Source organism: Mus caroli, unplaced genomic scaffold (assembly GCF_978045245.1).
Source record: "Mus caroli unplaced genomic scaffold, Mus_caroli_1 scaffold_12, whole genome shotgun sequence".
Classification (NCBI taxonomy): Eukaryota; Metazoa; Chordata; class Mammalia; order Rodentia; family Muridae; genus Mus; species Mus caroli.
The window spans coordinates 26,241,292-26,255,485 of NW_028227267.1; the positions used below are offsets into that span (position 1 = coordinate 26,241,292).

At 47.7% G+C, this 14,194-nt stretch overlaps 1 protein-coding gene across 2 annotated transcripts in view; it reads left to right on the forward strand.

Moving 5' to 3' along the window:
* Window positions 1–14,194, forward strand: part of Arhgap22 (Rho GTPase activating protein 22) — a 154,321-nt gene that overhangs the window by 68,658 nt on the left and 71,469 nt on the right. For both annotated transcript variants that reach the window (XM_029469368.2, XM_029469369.2), the window contains exon 4: window positions 11,976–12,063. In XM_029469368.2, coding sequence (XP_029325228.1) covers window positions 11,976–12,063 — 88 coding nt within the window. The remainder of the gene's footprint in view (window positions 1–11,975; window positions 12,064–14,194) is intronic.

Here is a 14,194-nt window from a genome sequence, read left to right on the forward strand (position 1 = left end):
TTCTGGAATGTTCCACTTCATATTTTTCAGACTATGGTTGGCCAAATGTGACCGAAGCTGCAGAAAATAAAATGCTGTGTGTGTGTGTGGGGGGGGAGGGGTACTATGGTTGTTTTTAAGCTTTACCAGTATAGAAACACAGTACTTAGTAGTGCTACTGTTTATGTGTGTGTGTGTGTGTGTGTATGGTTTGTGTGTGTGTGTGTGTGTGTGTGTACGAGTAAGTAGTTCAAGACAAAATCAATATTTATTTTCTCAAAAGAGTATCTCATTAGTTAAAATAACCAACACTAACCTCCTCTGAGATCATCTGCTAAACATACCAAAAGTTTACCTTTCCATGGAGCAACATCAGCTGGGGCTGGGGATCAGCTGGGGCTGGGGATCAGCTGGGGCTGGGGATCAGCTGGGGCTGGGGATCAGCTGGGGTTGGGGATCAGTTGGGGCTGGGGATCAGCTGGGGCTGGGGATCAGCTGGGGCTGGGGATCAGCTGGGGCTGGGGATCAGCTGGGGTTGGGGATCAGCTGGGGCTGGGGATCAGCTGGGGCTGGGGATCAGTTGGGGCTGGGGATCAGCTGGGGCTGGGGATCAGTTGGGATTGGGGATCAGCTGGGGCTGGGGATCAGCTGGGGCTGGGGATCAGCTAGGGTTGGGAATCAGCTGGGGCTGGGGATCAGCTGGGGCTGGGAATCAGCTGGGGCTGGGGATCAGCTGGGGCTGGGGATCAGTTGGGGCTGGGGATCAGCTGGGGCTGGGGATCAGCTGGGGCTGGGGCTTGGCTTCAGTGATCTCTGTGTCCTCCCAGGTTGGCCCAGCAGGGAAAGAAGAGAGAGAAAGAGAGAAGGTCACGTGCATGTTTGAAAGGGCCAGACCTGTTAGTGTTGTCGTCGATACATCCCAGGACCACTAGCAGTTGGTGTCCCCACCCTCAGACCTCCCAGTAACAGCAGTCGGTAGAGATTTGAAGGCACTAGAACCTTCTACTATTCAATAGCATGCCCTTTTGTCTCTCCACCTCCTGCTGAAGCAGCATAAAATTAATCCATTCCTGGATTAGTCCTGCTCATCATCCTAACTCGGGCTGCCACGAAGGCAGGACATTAGAACTTAGCTCTGGCCCCATACAGACTCTTCCCAACATGAAACAGCATCTTACTTCAGGGACAAGGCAACAGGCATTAGAATGCCCTCATAGTCACAGGCCGAGGGAGGAGGGGGAAATCCCAGGGCGCCAGTTGTGACCATTGGTACAGCATCATCCACAGCGAGTGGAACGCCCTCATCTGCAGGAATTCCCCCAGAGTGACTTGGAGTGAGTCAGGGTACACAGTTTGGGGAATCTGGCTTAGAGTTCAGTCTTGTCACATGAATAATTGCAGAATAAGCCAGGACATTCCCATCTTGGAAAGGGCACCTCTTAGGGCTTTGGGAGAGACTATTAGCTTTGAGATCTGAGTGTCCTTTAAGGTTCTACCAATGCCCCATGCCTAGACTCACCCATCATTCTCAGATGGATTTTTCAACGGTTCATAACTGGCCTGGATGGCCTTGGAGGTGAGCAGCTGGGGAATTATGACGTGTGGGAACCCAAAACCCTATGTCCGCTGAATAGTCTGTTCTTAGGACCCTGATCCTAAGGCACACTCCAACCCAGCTCAACCCCAACCCAGCTCGAAGATTTTCTAGAGAAAATAGAAGAAGCCCTAAGACATAGTGGGAAATAGTGTTTCCTGAGCCAGTCTAGGTATGCAATTTAAGAGAACACCCGGTGTCCATGTTGAAAACTGTCAGGACAGAGTGTTAGCAAAGGCAGACAACGGAGTCACCCCCACTCCTCAGAGAGGTGAGCTCCTTGCCCAAGCACTCATTTGTCTCTGCCCTTCACTGTGCCTGTGTGCGTCTCTACACTGCAGAGGGCCACGGCTCTTGGCCACAGACCTGGATGATAAGAGGGGAGGCTGCTTCCCTACTTGGCAATGAGATTCCTTCGGGTTTTTATTATTTATGTCAAGTTCGGAGAGATCTGGTTCCTGGCTAGGTGTCAGATGGCTAAAACTTTTGAAGATGGATCTGAGGCCCCATCAGAATTGCGCCAGATAAGACGTCTGACTGGTTGCTCTTTAAAACCTGCCAGACCCCGCCTGCGGGGAGCTTATCGTTCATGTCTTTAGAAAGACTTCAGAAGCACTCTCTTCACACAGTCAAGGTGAAAAGTGAAGACTTCCCAGAAAGCCCCCCTGTGCTAAGTCTGGGCTGAGTTCGAGTTGCAAAGACTTCAATCCTAAGGCAAACCCCAGCATCCAGGCAGGATGAGGAGTTGCCACGCCCTAGGCCCTGCAGAGGGTCTTAAATTTTAAAGAAGGACTCTGTCCTTGCCATCTCAGACTCCCCAGATCTGTATCTTACCTTAGTTCATGACACGTGAAGTACACTAATGGGGAGACCCATAGGACTAGCCTCATGTTTGAAGGTCAGAGAGCCAGGCCTGAGCCTATGGAGCTACTGTCTAAGTCCCGTGTAAAGCACAATAACACAACATCACAAACCTCATAATAGTTTTCTATTTCTAAAACATGTTTCGCCTCCACATGTGTCTGTGCACTGTATGTGTACATTGCCTAAAGATGCCAGAAGAGGGGACTGGAGTTACAGACGGCCGCAGGTGCTAGGAATCAACATTCATCCTCTGGAAGAGCAGCTGGTGTGCTCTTAACTGCTGAGCTGTCCCCACACCTCCCCAATAGCAGTTCTTCAATGTTGTGTGTGCGTGTGTGTGTGTGTGTGTGTGTGTGTGTGTGTGTATTCTGAGTCCTACAGCATTGGATCATAAGCAAACTTGCCCATGTGACGTACTAATAGAAACAATACTCTCTAGATGCTGGACCCAGAGCTGTCCAAGAGTTAGCTCATGAAACCCTTAAAACAGCCCCCACATTACTGAGTTGGAAACTGGGACTCTGTGGGTGACACAGGTATTAACTGAAGGCCCAATGTGACTCCAAAGCCCCAGTTATAAGAGTATACAGTACTATCTTTTCTTGAGAGGTCTTGGGCACCTGAACAGCCAAGCTCCATCCCGGACCCTCAGAGTACCCCCTCCCATTAAATACCCAGAGGTGTCTAGAGGGAGATGCCAATAAACATTCTACAGAGAAGGAAATGCTAGGCCAGCTTTGTCCCAGAGCTTAATATCACTAAGCAGCAGGCCAGTATTGAGATAAAACCTTGTAGGTTTCCGTGAGTCCCATCTCAGATGCCATCGTCGTTTGTCTTCCACAAGTGTGTTACATCCTGAGTATGACACAGTTGGCTACAGACAGGCAAGCAGAGCTCTGCCCCATGCAGACTCTGGTCGAAGGAGGTGAAGGGGAATTACCACTTGTTTTCAGTCTGCAGAGAGCTGAGAGGCCTCCACACTAACTTCACAGATGAAGGGGCTATCGCTCTCTGCTGAGAAGTGATGGATGACATTCCAGACTGCAGACAGGATGCTCCCGACACATAGAGGGAGACATGCAGTGCGTGGGTGATCGAAGACAAATGCCAACAGCCCATTACTCAGACCTGAACAGCACTTCACAAATTATCTAACTGCCTTCTTTTGAACTTTCGTATTAATTAAATGTTCTTATCTGGAGGCAAACATTACAGGGCAGGACATACAAAGCATCTCTCCACTCCCTCTCAGGGTATAAGAATCCTGTGCCCTTCCTGAATACTGTTGACCCTCCATATTTGAAGGCTGTGCATTCACCTGACTGTAGGTTAAAAACATTGGAGAAGACAGATGATTATGTCTGTATGAACATGTAGAGCCTTTGTCTTTGTTTGTCTTCATTCTCCAAACAGTATTATATGGCAACTGTTTACATAGCATTTCTACTATGTTGAGTTTTATAGGGGATGTGGAAACAGTTTAGTGTATAAAGGAAGATGTCCGTCTGTCTTACAAATCCTACAGTGTGAAAATCCATTTATACCGTGTCTGTGAGCCTCGTGCTCCTTTCTTTAAAAGCAATGGATTCCCATTCAGGAAGGCTCCACATTTTAATCACTTCCCAGAAGCCCGCCTTTCATAATGCTGATGTTTGGGATACTAGGTTCCAACATAGGGATTTTGGGGTAACTCAACACTCAGACCATTACACGTATTTATTATGCTACAAATTTCTTTTCTTTTCCTTCCTTCCTTCCTTCCTTCCTTCCTTCCTTCCTTCCTTCCTTCCTTCCTTCCTTCCTTCCTTCCTTCCTTCCTTCCTTCCTTCTTCTCCTCCTCCTCCTCCATCTCCTCCTCCCCCTCCCCTCCCCCTCCCCTTCCTCCTGCCCCTCCTCTCCCCCTCCCCTTCCCTCCTCCCCCTTCCCTCCTCCTCCTCCTCCTCCTCCTCCTCCTCCTTCTTCTTCCTTTCCAAAACAAGTTTTCTCTGTGTAACAGTTCTGGTTGTCTTGGAACTCACTCTGTAGATCAGGTTAACCTTGAAGTCAGAGATCCACCTGCCTCTGCCTCCCAAGTGCTGGGATTAAAGGCATGTACCACCACTGACTGGTGCTATGGAATTTCTTGTTAATACCCTTTGCCTGTGTTTTTATTGGGTTATCTTTTAATAATAAAGTTTATTTATGCCAACATATCAAAATACTTTTATTTCAGTGTGATAGCATATAAAATTAAGATCATTTACATTCTTCATACCATTTTTAATATCTGTACTTCACTTTAAACACAATTTTTTTTAAAAATCAAAACTACTTAGTTTGAAAAGTAACGGTGTGACTCAGTAGTAGAAGACTTGCCCAGTACACTCAGGGCAGAGTGTAATTCTCCAACACTGCGAGAGAGATTGAGAGAGAGAGAGAGAGAGAGAGAGAGAGATATGAAAGAAGGAAGGAAGAAACAAAGGGCTACTTGAGCTGCTGTTAGATTTTATAAGATACATATGTGAAGTAGATCCATAGACAAATGGTCCTATTTGGCATTAGGATGCCTCCCCTCAAAGATGTCCCTGCCATAATCACCTGAACAAGTGACTGTGTCCTAGTGCATGACGAGGGGTGGGAAGGAGATAAGGTTGCAGACGCATCACAGCTGCAGCAGGGGCGGGGTTGTTTACAAAGCACAGACTCCACATGGAGGCTGAGGAAGTGCCCTCATGTACAGCTCTCCTTTCTGCCAAGGTGGAGAGTTCTCTCCCTGAATCTGGGGCTCACACCTCAAGCAGGCTGGAAGCCAGCAAGCCCCAGAGGTGTCCCTGTCTCAGTCCTGCCTCAGAGCTGCTTTTGTGTAACAACACATTTGAGGGGGGGGGGAGCCTGGCTTGTCACTTTGTCATGTGGGTGCTGGGATCCAAATTCTGGTACTCATGATTGTGGAAAAAACACTCCAAATGGCTGAACAATCTCCAGCACCGTTTTTAAAAATTTACATATTATCTAATAAGTGTATATGTGGGGGTGCGTGTGGTTGAAAGAGATCAACTTAACATGGGTTCTGAGGATCAAACTCACAGCTGGCTCTCACGGCAAATGCCATGGTGTTGTCTCAACCTCAGATTTCGTAGAAACTTCTAAGTGTGTAACATACAGTATGCATTCTGGCTTGATGTCTGACTTCTTTTACTCACAGCACTACTTCAAGATCTCTGTGTAGGGCTGAAGAAATGGCTCAGTGGTAGAATTATCACTTTTAGATGACAAAATTTGGTTACCATCAGTATCTGAAGCTCCAGGATGATATGATATATCTGGCTTCCATGGGCACTAACATGCTGGCATTTGCATGTGTGTGTGCGCGCGTGCACATGTGCATTCACACATATTCACACAATCAAAAATGAAATAAATCAATACATCTTTTTTATTGCAAAACACAGTATAGTCACAAACATCCACAAAACTATATTAAATAGTTCAAACAAAAAAGACAGCTGTCCTAAACTACTTCTATAAATAATTTCACAAAGAGGATAGAAAGAAATACAAGATTAGGCCTGTCATATAATAGGCATCTCCACAATCCTTTGTTTCTGATTTGAATTCTACATAAAATGAATTGTTTGTTTGTTTGTTTGTTTTTAAGACACAAGTATTAGACTGTGCACAAGGCAGGTGGCTCAAGAGGACACTGAGACAGGTTATTGGGGACTTAGGAGTTTTTTAGAAGAGTTACTAATGCTATGGACAGAAAAAGAGGAACTCAGGAGGCAGAGGCAGAGGCAGAGGCAGAGGCAGAGGCAGAGGCAGAGGCAGAGGCAGAGGCAGAGGCAGAGGCAGAGGCAGAGGCAGAGGCAGAGGCAGAGGCAGAGGCAGAGGCAGAGGCAGAGGCAGAGGCAGAGGCAGAGGCAGAGGCAGAGGCAGAGGCAGAGGCAGAGGCAGAGGCAGAGGCAGAGGCAGAGGCAGAGGCAGAGGCAGAGGCAGAGGCAGAGGCAGAGGCAGAGGCAGAGGCAGATCTCTGTGAGTTCGAGGCCAGCCTGGTCTACAGAAAATGTTCCAGGACAAGCCAGAGCTACAAAGAGAAACCCTGTCCCAGAGAAAACAAAGTTGTTCAAATATGTATGAGTCTTTTTTTTTTTTTTTTTTTTTTTTTTTGGTTTTTCGAGACAGGGTTTTTCTGTATAGCTCTGGCTGTCCTGAAACTCACTTTGTAGACCAGGCTAGCCTTGAACTCAGAAATCCACCTGCCTCTGCCTCCTGAGTGCTGGGATTAAAGGCGTGCGCCACCACGCCTGGCATGAGTCTATTTTTGAACTGTCTATTCTGTTTAGTTGATTTACTTGATGTCAGTATCTTATTTTGATCATTCATTGTCCTTTTATAATATGTCTCATTATAGTTTTAGATCTCCAATTTTGCTATTCTGTTTCGAAGGTGTCTCCTTATTCTAAGCCCTTTCTGGTTTTCTAAGCACCTCCCCAGCACTGGATGGCAAGCACACAGTACTGTGCGTGCTTGTCTTTATGTGGGTTCTGGAGTATCAAACTCAAGGCTTCGTGCTTGCACGGCAGGCACTTACCAAACAGTCTCTGGAGCCTCTTTGTCCTTGTCTTAGCATTTCAGTGTAGAGGTCTTCCAGCTCTTGGTTACGTTTATGCCTAGGTATTTACAATTTTTATTCAAAGAACTCATGCACAGCATTTACCCCCTTCTACCCTTTCCTTTGCCCCCTTCCAACTCTTCCCTCAGATTTACATTTTTAAGTTATGGCTGAATAAACCAGTTCCTTTTTTTTCCAGTTTCTAAGCAAGTTTATTATTTGAGTGTAGAAAAGTAACTGATCTGTATGTTAATTTTGTTCCTGCAACTTTATAGAAAGTGCTTGTCAGATCTGTAAGTTTTCTGGAAGCAGAGAAGTTACTCCTGCAAGTTCTCTTCTGACCTCCACACACAACACGACACACACACACACACACACACACACACAATAAATACATATATGAAAATAAAAGAATAAAAGTTTTTTAGTTCCGTCTGTAGGATCTTTTCTCTGAGTCCTTGCTCTCAAGCTCACTAAGTACATTTCCCTCCGAGGAGCTGAATCAATCACACACACACACACACACACACACACACACACACACACACACCGTGTGTGTCACTCGCACACTACTCTGACCCTCAGGACTGGGTCTGCTTTGTAGCTTCCGTTGAACGAGCCAGCTGGAAAACGTACCACTGGTCTCCCTCAGGTTTTCAGGTCACTGAATTTTCACTGCCTCCTTAAAAAGCCTCCCCTGCTCAACTAACCCGCCTCCAAACTCTTGCCCTACAGAAGCCATTGGATAAATTGATACTACAGTTTTAGGCTAAGTTTTGGGTGTGTTGGGTTGCTATAGATAACCAATAGACACGGAATCTGATATAGCCGACTTTCAGAATTTCCAACAGCCCCCAAGGATCACACTACACCTTAGGTTCCCATTGTGAGGGAACATGATAAGAAGTGAGCCTCGTCAATAAACCACTCCCCTTTGGTCTCTCCTTCATGGTAGCATTGTTTGTTGAAAGCCTGTGGGCACACAGCAAGAACACATAAGCTCTAGGGCCCTTCCTCCTTTCCCTAGTTCTAAACTAATCATGGGCATTGGCTGTTGGAAGATCTGCTCTGGGGTTTCCGTTTAATACATCCTATAGATGATGGATTTGGGGAGAGGGGTTGAAACAGGGTCTGTCTATGTATTTTTAACTGTCTGGAACTCACGTAGACCAAGCTGGCCTTAAACGAACAGATATTTGCCTGCCTCTACTTAGCAAATACTAGGATTAAAGGCATGCACCACCACCCCCAGCTAGATGATAGAGTTTTAAGTAAGCATTTTAATTTGCTGCTGTCAATGAAATATACTCTCACACAAAAGCAGGCTCGCCCTACCCACTTCCCAGAGCTCTGCTCTCTGTGTGCAGTCTTTAGAACTGGTCGGGCATTCTGGGTTCTCTGGCAAGATGTGCCAAGTCAGCTACAGCCTGTAGGGATGAGCTCAGACATGAAGGCTGAGAAAAACCTCCTGACAGCCAATGCTCATGATAAGTTCAGACCCAGGGAAAGGATGAAGGGCCTCAGAGCTTGTGTACTCTCTCTGTGTGCCCACAAGGCTTTCAACAAGGAATGCCACTCTAGTGCAGATCATGAGCTTGGCCCCTTCCAGAGCCTAAGCCCCACACTATTTTAAGAAGGCCAGTGAGGCCTTGCTAATGCTCATTAGAACACTCCCTCCTTCCCCCGGAATATACCAAAAACTTTATGGTTGGGGCATTATCTGAGAGGATAGAAATGGATACTCATTGTTCCTGTGACTTGCATGCCTAGGGCACAGAATTTCAACCGAAGCCCATTTCGCCTCTCTAGAGTAGATCACAACCCATTGCCTTGCCACAGTGGGCCAGAGAGTTATTCTGCATGGGAGCAAATTTAAGTAAGGACTAAACTCAAAGGAAAGGTACACACCCTTGCCTACTCTAGAGCAGCAGGTCTCAGCGTATTTCTGGGGCCACCAACATCAGCAAATTAAGCAGAACTACAGATCCGGCTACTTTCTACAAAGCCATAGAATTCAAAACTCCAGGGTGGAGTCCCGTGCTACTCTGAACAGGCAGGCCTGTGGTGCACAATTGATTCACCCAGACCCTCTGTTAAATGAATTGTAGTGAAAGCAAAGGTGAGAATTCAGCTCTCATCTGTACCCCTTCTCATCTGGCTGCATTGACTGTGCCCGGTATTCTGAGATGACCGCATGATGCAAATGCTAGAGTGAGTCTCGTCTCAACCCCACATTCAGTGACATCATGAAAATGGCCATGAAGGAAAGAGACCTGTGTCCTACAGAGGACAGCAAACATGTAAGCTGGCTGTTTGTCTTCTGTATTGTAAGACTACACAAGCAAGCCCTCTGTGTTCAACAAGCTCTGCAGTAGCTTGGGAGACAAGGTCAAGGTTGTTATAGGAATGTTTCTTTGTTACTTACAGACACATTCACTACAGTGTTAACACACACCACACCACCGAACAGGAGAGCAGACTTCTTGGGGCCACCACAACCTGCCCTACTCCCGTACCCTCAGATCAAAGCTTCAGTCCTGACCTTGGGAAGGCTGGGGGTATTGGGTGAAGCCACAGGTTTGGTGTCAAGGTCCCTTGCAGTGATAGGGCCACACAGGGATTAGGTGAAGGTACAAAGGGACTTTTAGACCCCAAAGTCCCCGTCTGGCTCTCCCACAGCAGCTTCTCGGAAGCTGGCTGAGTTGGTGGGAAGCTGCTGTCACAATGGGGAGCAGGATAGGAAGTGACAGCTCAAATCCCAGGTGATAGCAGAGATGGGACTCTGCCCTTTGCCTCCCCCCACCCCATCCTCTAGTGCAGGGAGGTAGCAATAGCAGCACCTGCCCTGCAGAGCTTCTAGTCAATCATGTAGGCTAAGAGCCAGGAACCATGGACCATTTCCCACTACAGAAGCTATTTCTGCGTTTCCCTCTAGCCTCCATAAAGAGTGATGTCAGTGATGATACCGTTACTCCCATTGTGCGGATGACAGTTCCTGAAGCAGAGGGGAAACGCACAGCAATGTACCCCATCGCAGTGTCAGTTACGGAGAGGAAACAGCATGTGCCGAGACCCAGTGATGGACCTCGCCCACGCCCTCTAATGAGCACGTTCTCCCATCCTGGGGCTGCTGTCCTAATTTATTCCCTGTAGCTCCAGGCTCCCTAGCAAGAAAGCAACCAGTAATTCAGTTACAGCAATTACCAGCTGGATCCCTGGCTTACTGCTATAATTTCCCTAGAGCCAGCCTCTGTGGGTACAGATTCCAGTCCGCCTTGATGTTGCTTAAATGAGAAGAGGCATCTCCATATGCTCCCGAGGCACAGATGCCAGCAGACATAAGGCTCCCATTGCCCTGCTAGAGCCAGAACTTGCCAAAAATGACTTGACTCTTCTTCAGGTTAATCTTCCATCTTTCTGTGCCCACCCCCAGCTTCCTCATCTGTGCAGCAGGATGGACAGTCTACTGTGAGGACATTATAGGAATACACTAAAATGGTCCAGGCCCGAGAGTAGAGCGTCTGCTAGCAGGCACAGGAACTGGGAAGGGAAGTGTGGAAGCAGGCGCTGAGCCACCCACCTGGGATGTTTTCCCACCTGGTGCGGAGCCCAGATGTCATAGAGAGGTTTGCTTCGCTAACACAGTTCTCAGCTCAGCATGATGGTACACACTTTTAATCATGGGCACTCAGGAGACAGAGGCAGAAAGATCTCTATGAGATTAAGGTCAACGTGGTCTACATGATGAGTTCCAGACCAGCCAGGGTTACATGGGGAACCATGTCTCAGAACCAAGCACACACGGTTGTTCTCACTATGTGCCAGGACCTATGCTCAGGACATCCCAGGTATTTCTCCATTTCTGCTCAGAACAGGAACTCCTAGGATGCACAGGTAGAGCAACTGAGGTACAGAGAAGGGACATGGCTTATCTAAAGCTGAGCCAGGCTTTCAACCTGAAGATCTGACCATGGGAATGGAGTTTAAACTCCACGGGGTTTTCCATGGAGAGGATAGAGGTGTGTGTAGTCAGGCCACTTAGAGTGTGAGCTAAGCAAAACTGAGCATGCGTGGCCTTAAGGAAATCCTCCAGAGAGTAAGGAGGGCTCTGGCTGGCCTGTGTGTGAGAGAAGCAACACCGCATGCAGGACTTACCAAGCAGGAATCTAGCTTATGGAACTCTCTTACTGTCCCATTATACAGACATATAGACCTAGCTTCATAGAAAGCATCTAAGGGGGTCCTGGAGCCAATACACCGTGGATTCCAAAGGACAGCTGTGCTAGGCACTGTCAAGGCTGTGATGTTGTGCATGTTGGTGACTCCTGTTCTGTAGGTAAAGCAGAAAACCATCAGGCTGGAGATGCAGCTCAGTGGCAGAGCCCATGCCTGGAGAACGAGAGGCCCTGGGTTTGATCTCCAGCACGGCAGTGATAATCTCCTAATAATTAATCGAATACACAAATAAAACCAAACGAGAAATGAGTGAAGCCTCATCCTGCCTGACCACAGCAGATTGAACCCGCATAGATCTTGGATGCTGCCTGTCCCACGTGTCACCTCCAGGGCTCTCCACTCTTGCTCCACACATGGGATCCTACAGTGAATCTTTGGAATGGGGGGCAGGGAGAAATAGCAGGAGTACCCAGCTCAGTCCTCCTGGCTCTGGTCTTGTTTTGCCTAGTCTTACACTGGGAGTCCTGGCCCACCCTCTTGCGCCCACCCTTGTTGGAAGAGTCCCTCCCACCCTCCTCTGAATGTGCAGATGGGGAGAGGGTGTCCTCTGTGCTTGGTCCTGTGCTGCAGAAAAGACACACATCCTTCTCACTGCTACCCAGCCTGCCTCAGCAGGAGAAGGGCTGGGCCCTGTCCTAGCACCTCCCCCCACTCCAAAGAGCCCTTTCCCAGACCGCTCGGGTTTCTTATTTGTGTTTGTCTCCATTTCAGGGATTTATTTCTCTACAAGGGACACAAGTGACCGAACTTCTTCCAGACCCTGAGGACCCAGGAAAGCACCTGTTTGAGATTACGCCAGGTAAGCCAAAGGGTGCCCGTGTGTGCTGAGATGGTCCTGGTGGCCCCCCATTGGGGCATGACTGTGCTCCTACCCCCAGAATCCTATGTCTTACAGGAGGGCTAATATTGTCCCCAAGCTAAGGCAGAAATGTGGGCCAAAGCTAGAACAACTGGGGGAAGAAATTAGAAATTTTAATCTTATTATTTGGATAATTAGTCCTCAGAGAAGAGAAAATGTTGGTTTTTACACTCATGATTCACCCAAGCAAACATACAAAGGTGCCTTAGGGCAGTGGACCTTGACCTTCCTACTGTTACACCCCTTTAACACAGTTCTTCATGTTGTGGTGACCTCCAACCACAAAGTTACTTTGTTGCTACTTCATAGCTGTATTTTGGCTGTTGTTACAAATAGTAATGTAAACACCTGACCTGTGACCCACCGAGGGGTCGAGACCCACAGGTTGAGAACCACTGCCTTAGCGAGGCTGCAAACCAACATATGGAAACAAGGTCACAGTTAAATGCTAACCAATACAGAAGGCCATCATACAGGTTATTATGACTCCCAAAGCAGACTTACAGTAAAATGAGAGGGAAATTTCCCCCCAGACCCACTGTTCTGTTGGCAGTCACAAAAAAGGCTTTTACAGTTCCAGGTTGTTCAATGTGGTCCCTACTGAGCTAAGTATGTGTCTGTGACGTGAGCCTGTGTCACAGCAGGGCTCATTTTGCCAGGGTTTTTATTTCCCTTGACCTCCACCAGAATCAGCCTGAGACAGGATCTGAACACTGGATTCTAGAGGTGGTCCCCTCAGAACATGAGGAAGGGCACAGGGAAAGAACCAGCCAGGGTGTGTTCATGAGTGGCCTGATACAATGACACCCAGCTCTGCCTCACTGGGGCCATCTGAGATGAGGCGGGGTGGGCCTGAAAGGTGTCTTATCCAGGTAATGGATGGCTGGAGGCATCCTACCAACTACCGCCTGCAAGCTCTTGAGAGATACACCCTTTGGAGTTAACCCTGGCATTTCTGGCTTATCTCTATAAGATATAAGGGCCAAAAATGTCTGTGACAGAGGCCTTTGAGGAGAGCTGCAGAGACTGGAGGAAAGAGGCCACCAGCGTGATGGGAGGGATGGTTGTAGGGGGTGGGAGCATGAACAAGATACTTCTGGGAACCATTGAGTATTTAAGATTCTCCATGGGTGGAGTCTGTGAGCCAGTACCTATACAAACACTGATGGGTGCAGTAGACACCCCAAACACCACAAGGAAATAACTAGGCTCTTGCTGTCTACCAAGGGGTAAGATGGGCCCAGGCTGGGGCCAGAGATCTGCCGACCGCCATCCTGGGAATTCTGAGAGGTGGAGTGAAAGTACAAACGCACACCTTTCAGCCCATGGTAGCACATGACTGTAATCTCAAGCCTGGATTTAAAACTGCACTCAGAAAGTACAAGCAGGAGGGACTTGGGACTTTAGACAAAGGCCTTGCCTTTCCCCCTTTCCCCTAATCTCATTTCTATTCTATGTCGTATATATGTAGATATGTGCATGTTACATATGTATGTGTGTATATGATTTTCTACATCTATGAAAATCTAGGATCCACAAATGAGAGAAAATATATTATCCTTTCTGAGTTTGAGCCATTTCACTTAACATCGTGATCTTCAGTTGTATCCATCTTTTTCTGCAGACGATCCAATTAAATTCTTCTTTATGGTTGAGTTAAACTCCACTGGGCAAGAGAAGAAAGGTTTAGTTCCCTGTGAGACATGAATAAAGAGTCTGCAGTGAAGGTAGAGAAGAGGAAGGCTCTATTGACTGGGGGAGTGAGGACTTAGGGGCGTGGGGAAGGCAAGGCCGAGGTGCAGTCTCTGGGCCTGGGAAGCAGCTGGCCAGGCAAGGCCAGAGGGCATAGTGGAGCTGACTGTACTCTGTCCATATTGAGAGAACGGCACTGAACATGTGCCCCAAGAATGAGTTGGGGGAGGGGAGCCACCAGTTCTGTGTCCCTAATCTAGGGCAGAGCTATTTGCAAGGATTTCTTTGTCTAGAAGGATGGGTCTTTTGTCACAGAAAGCAAATATATTCTAAAGGTCCTGAGCATTGGCAAATGGATATTTGGTGACCTATTATTCCA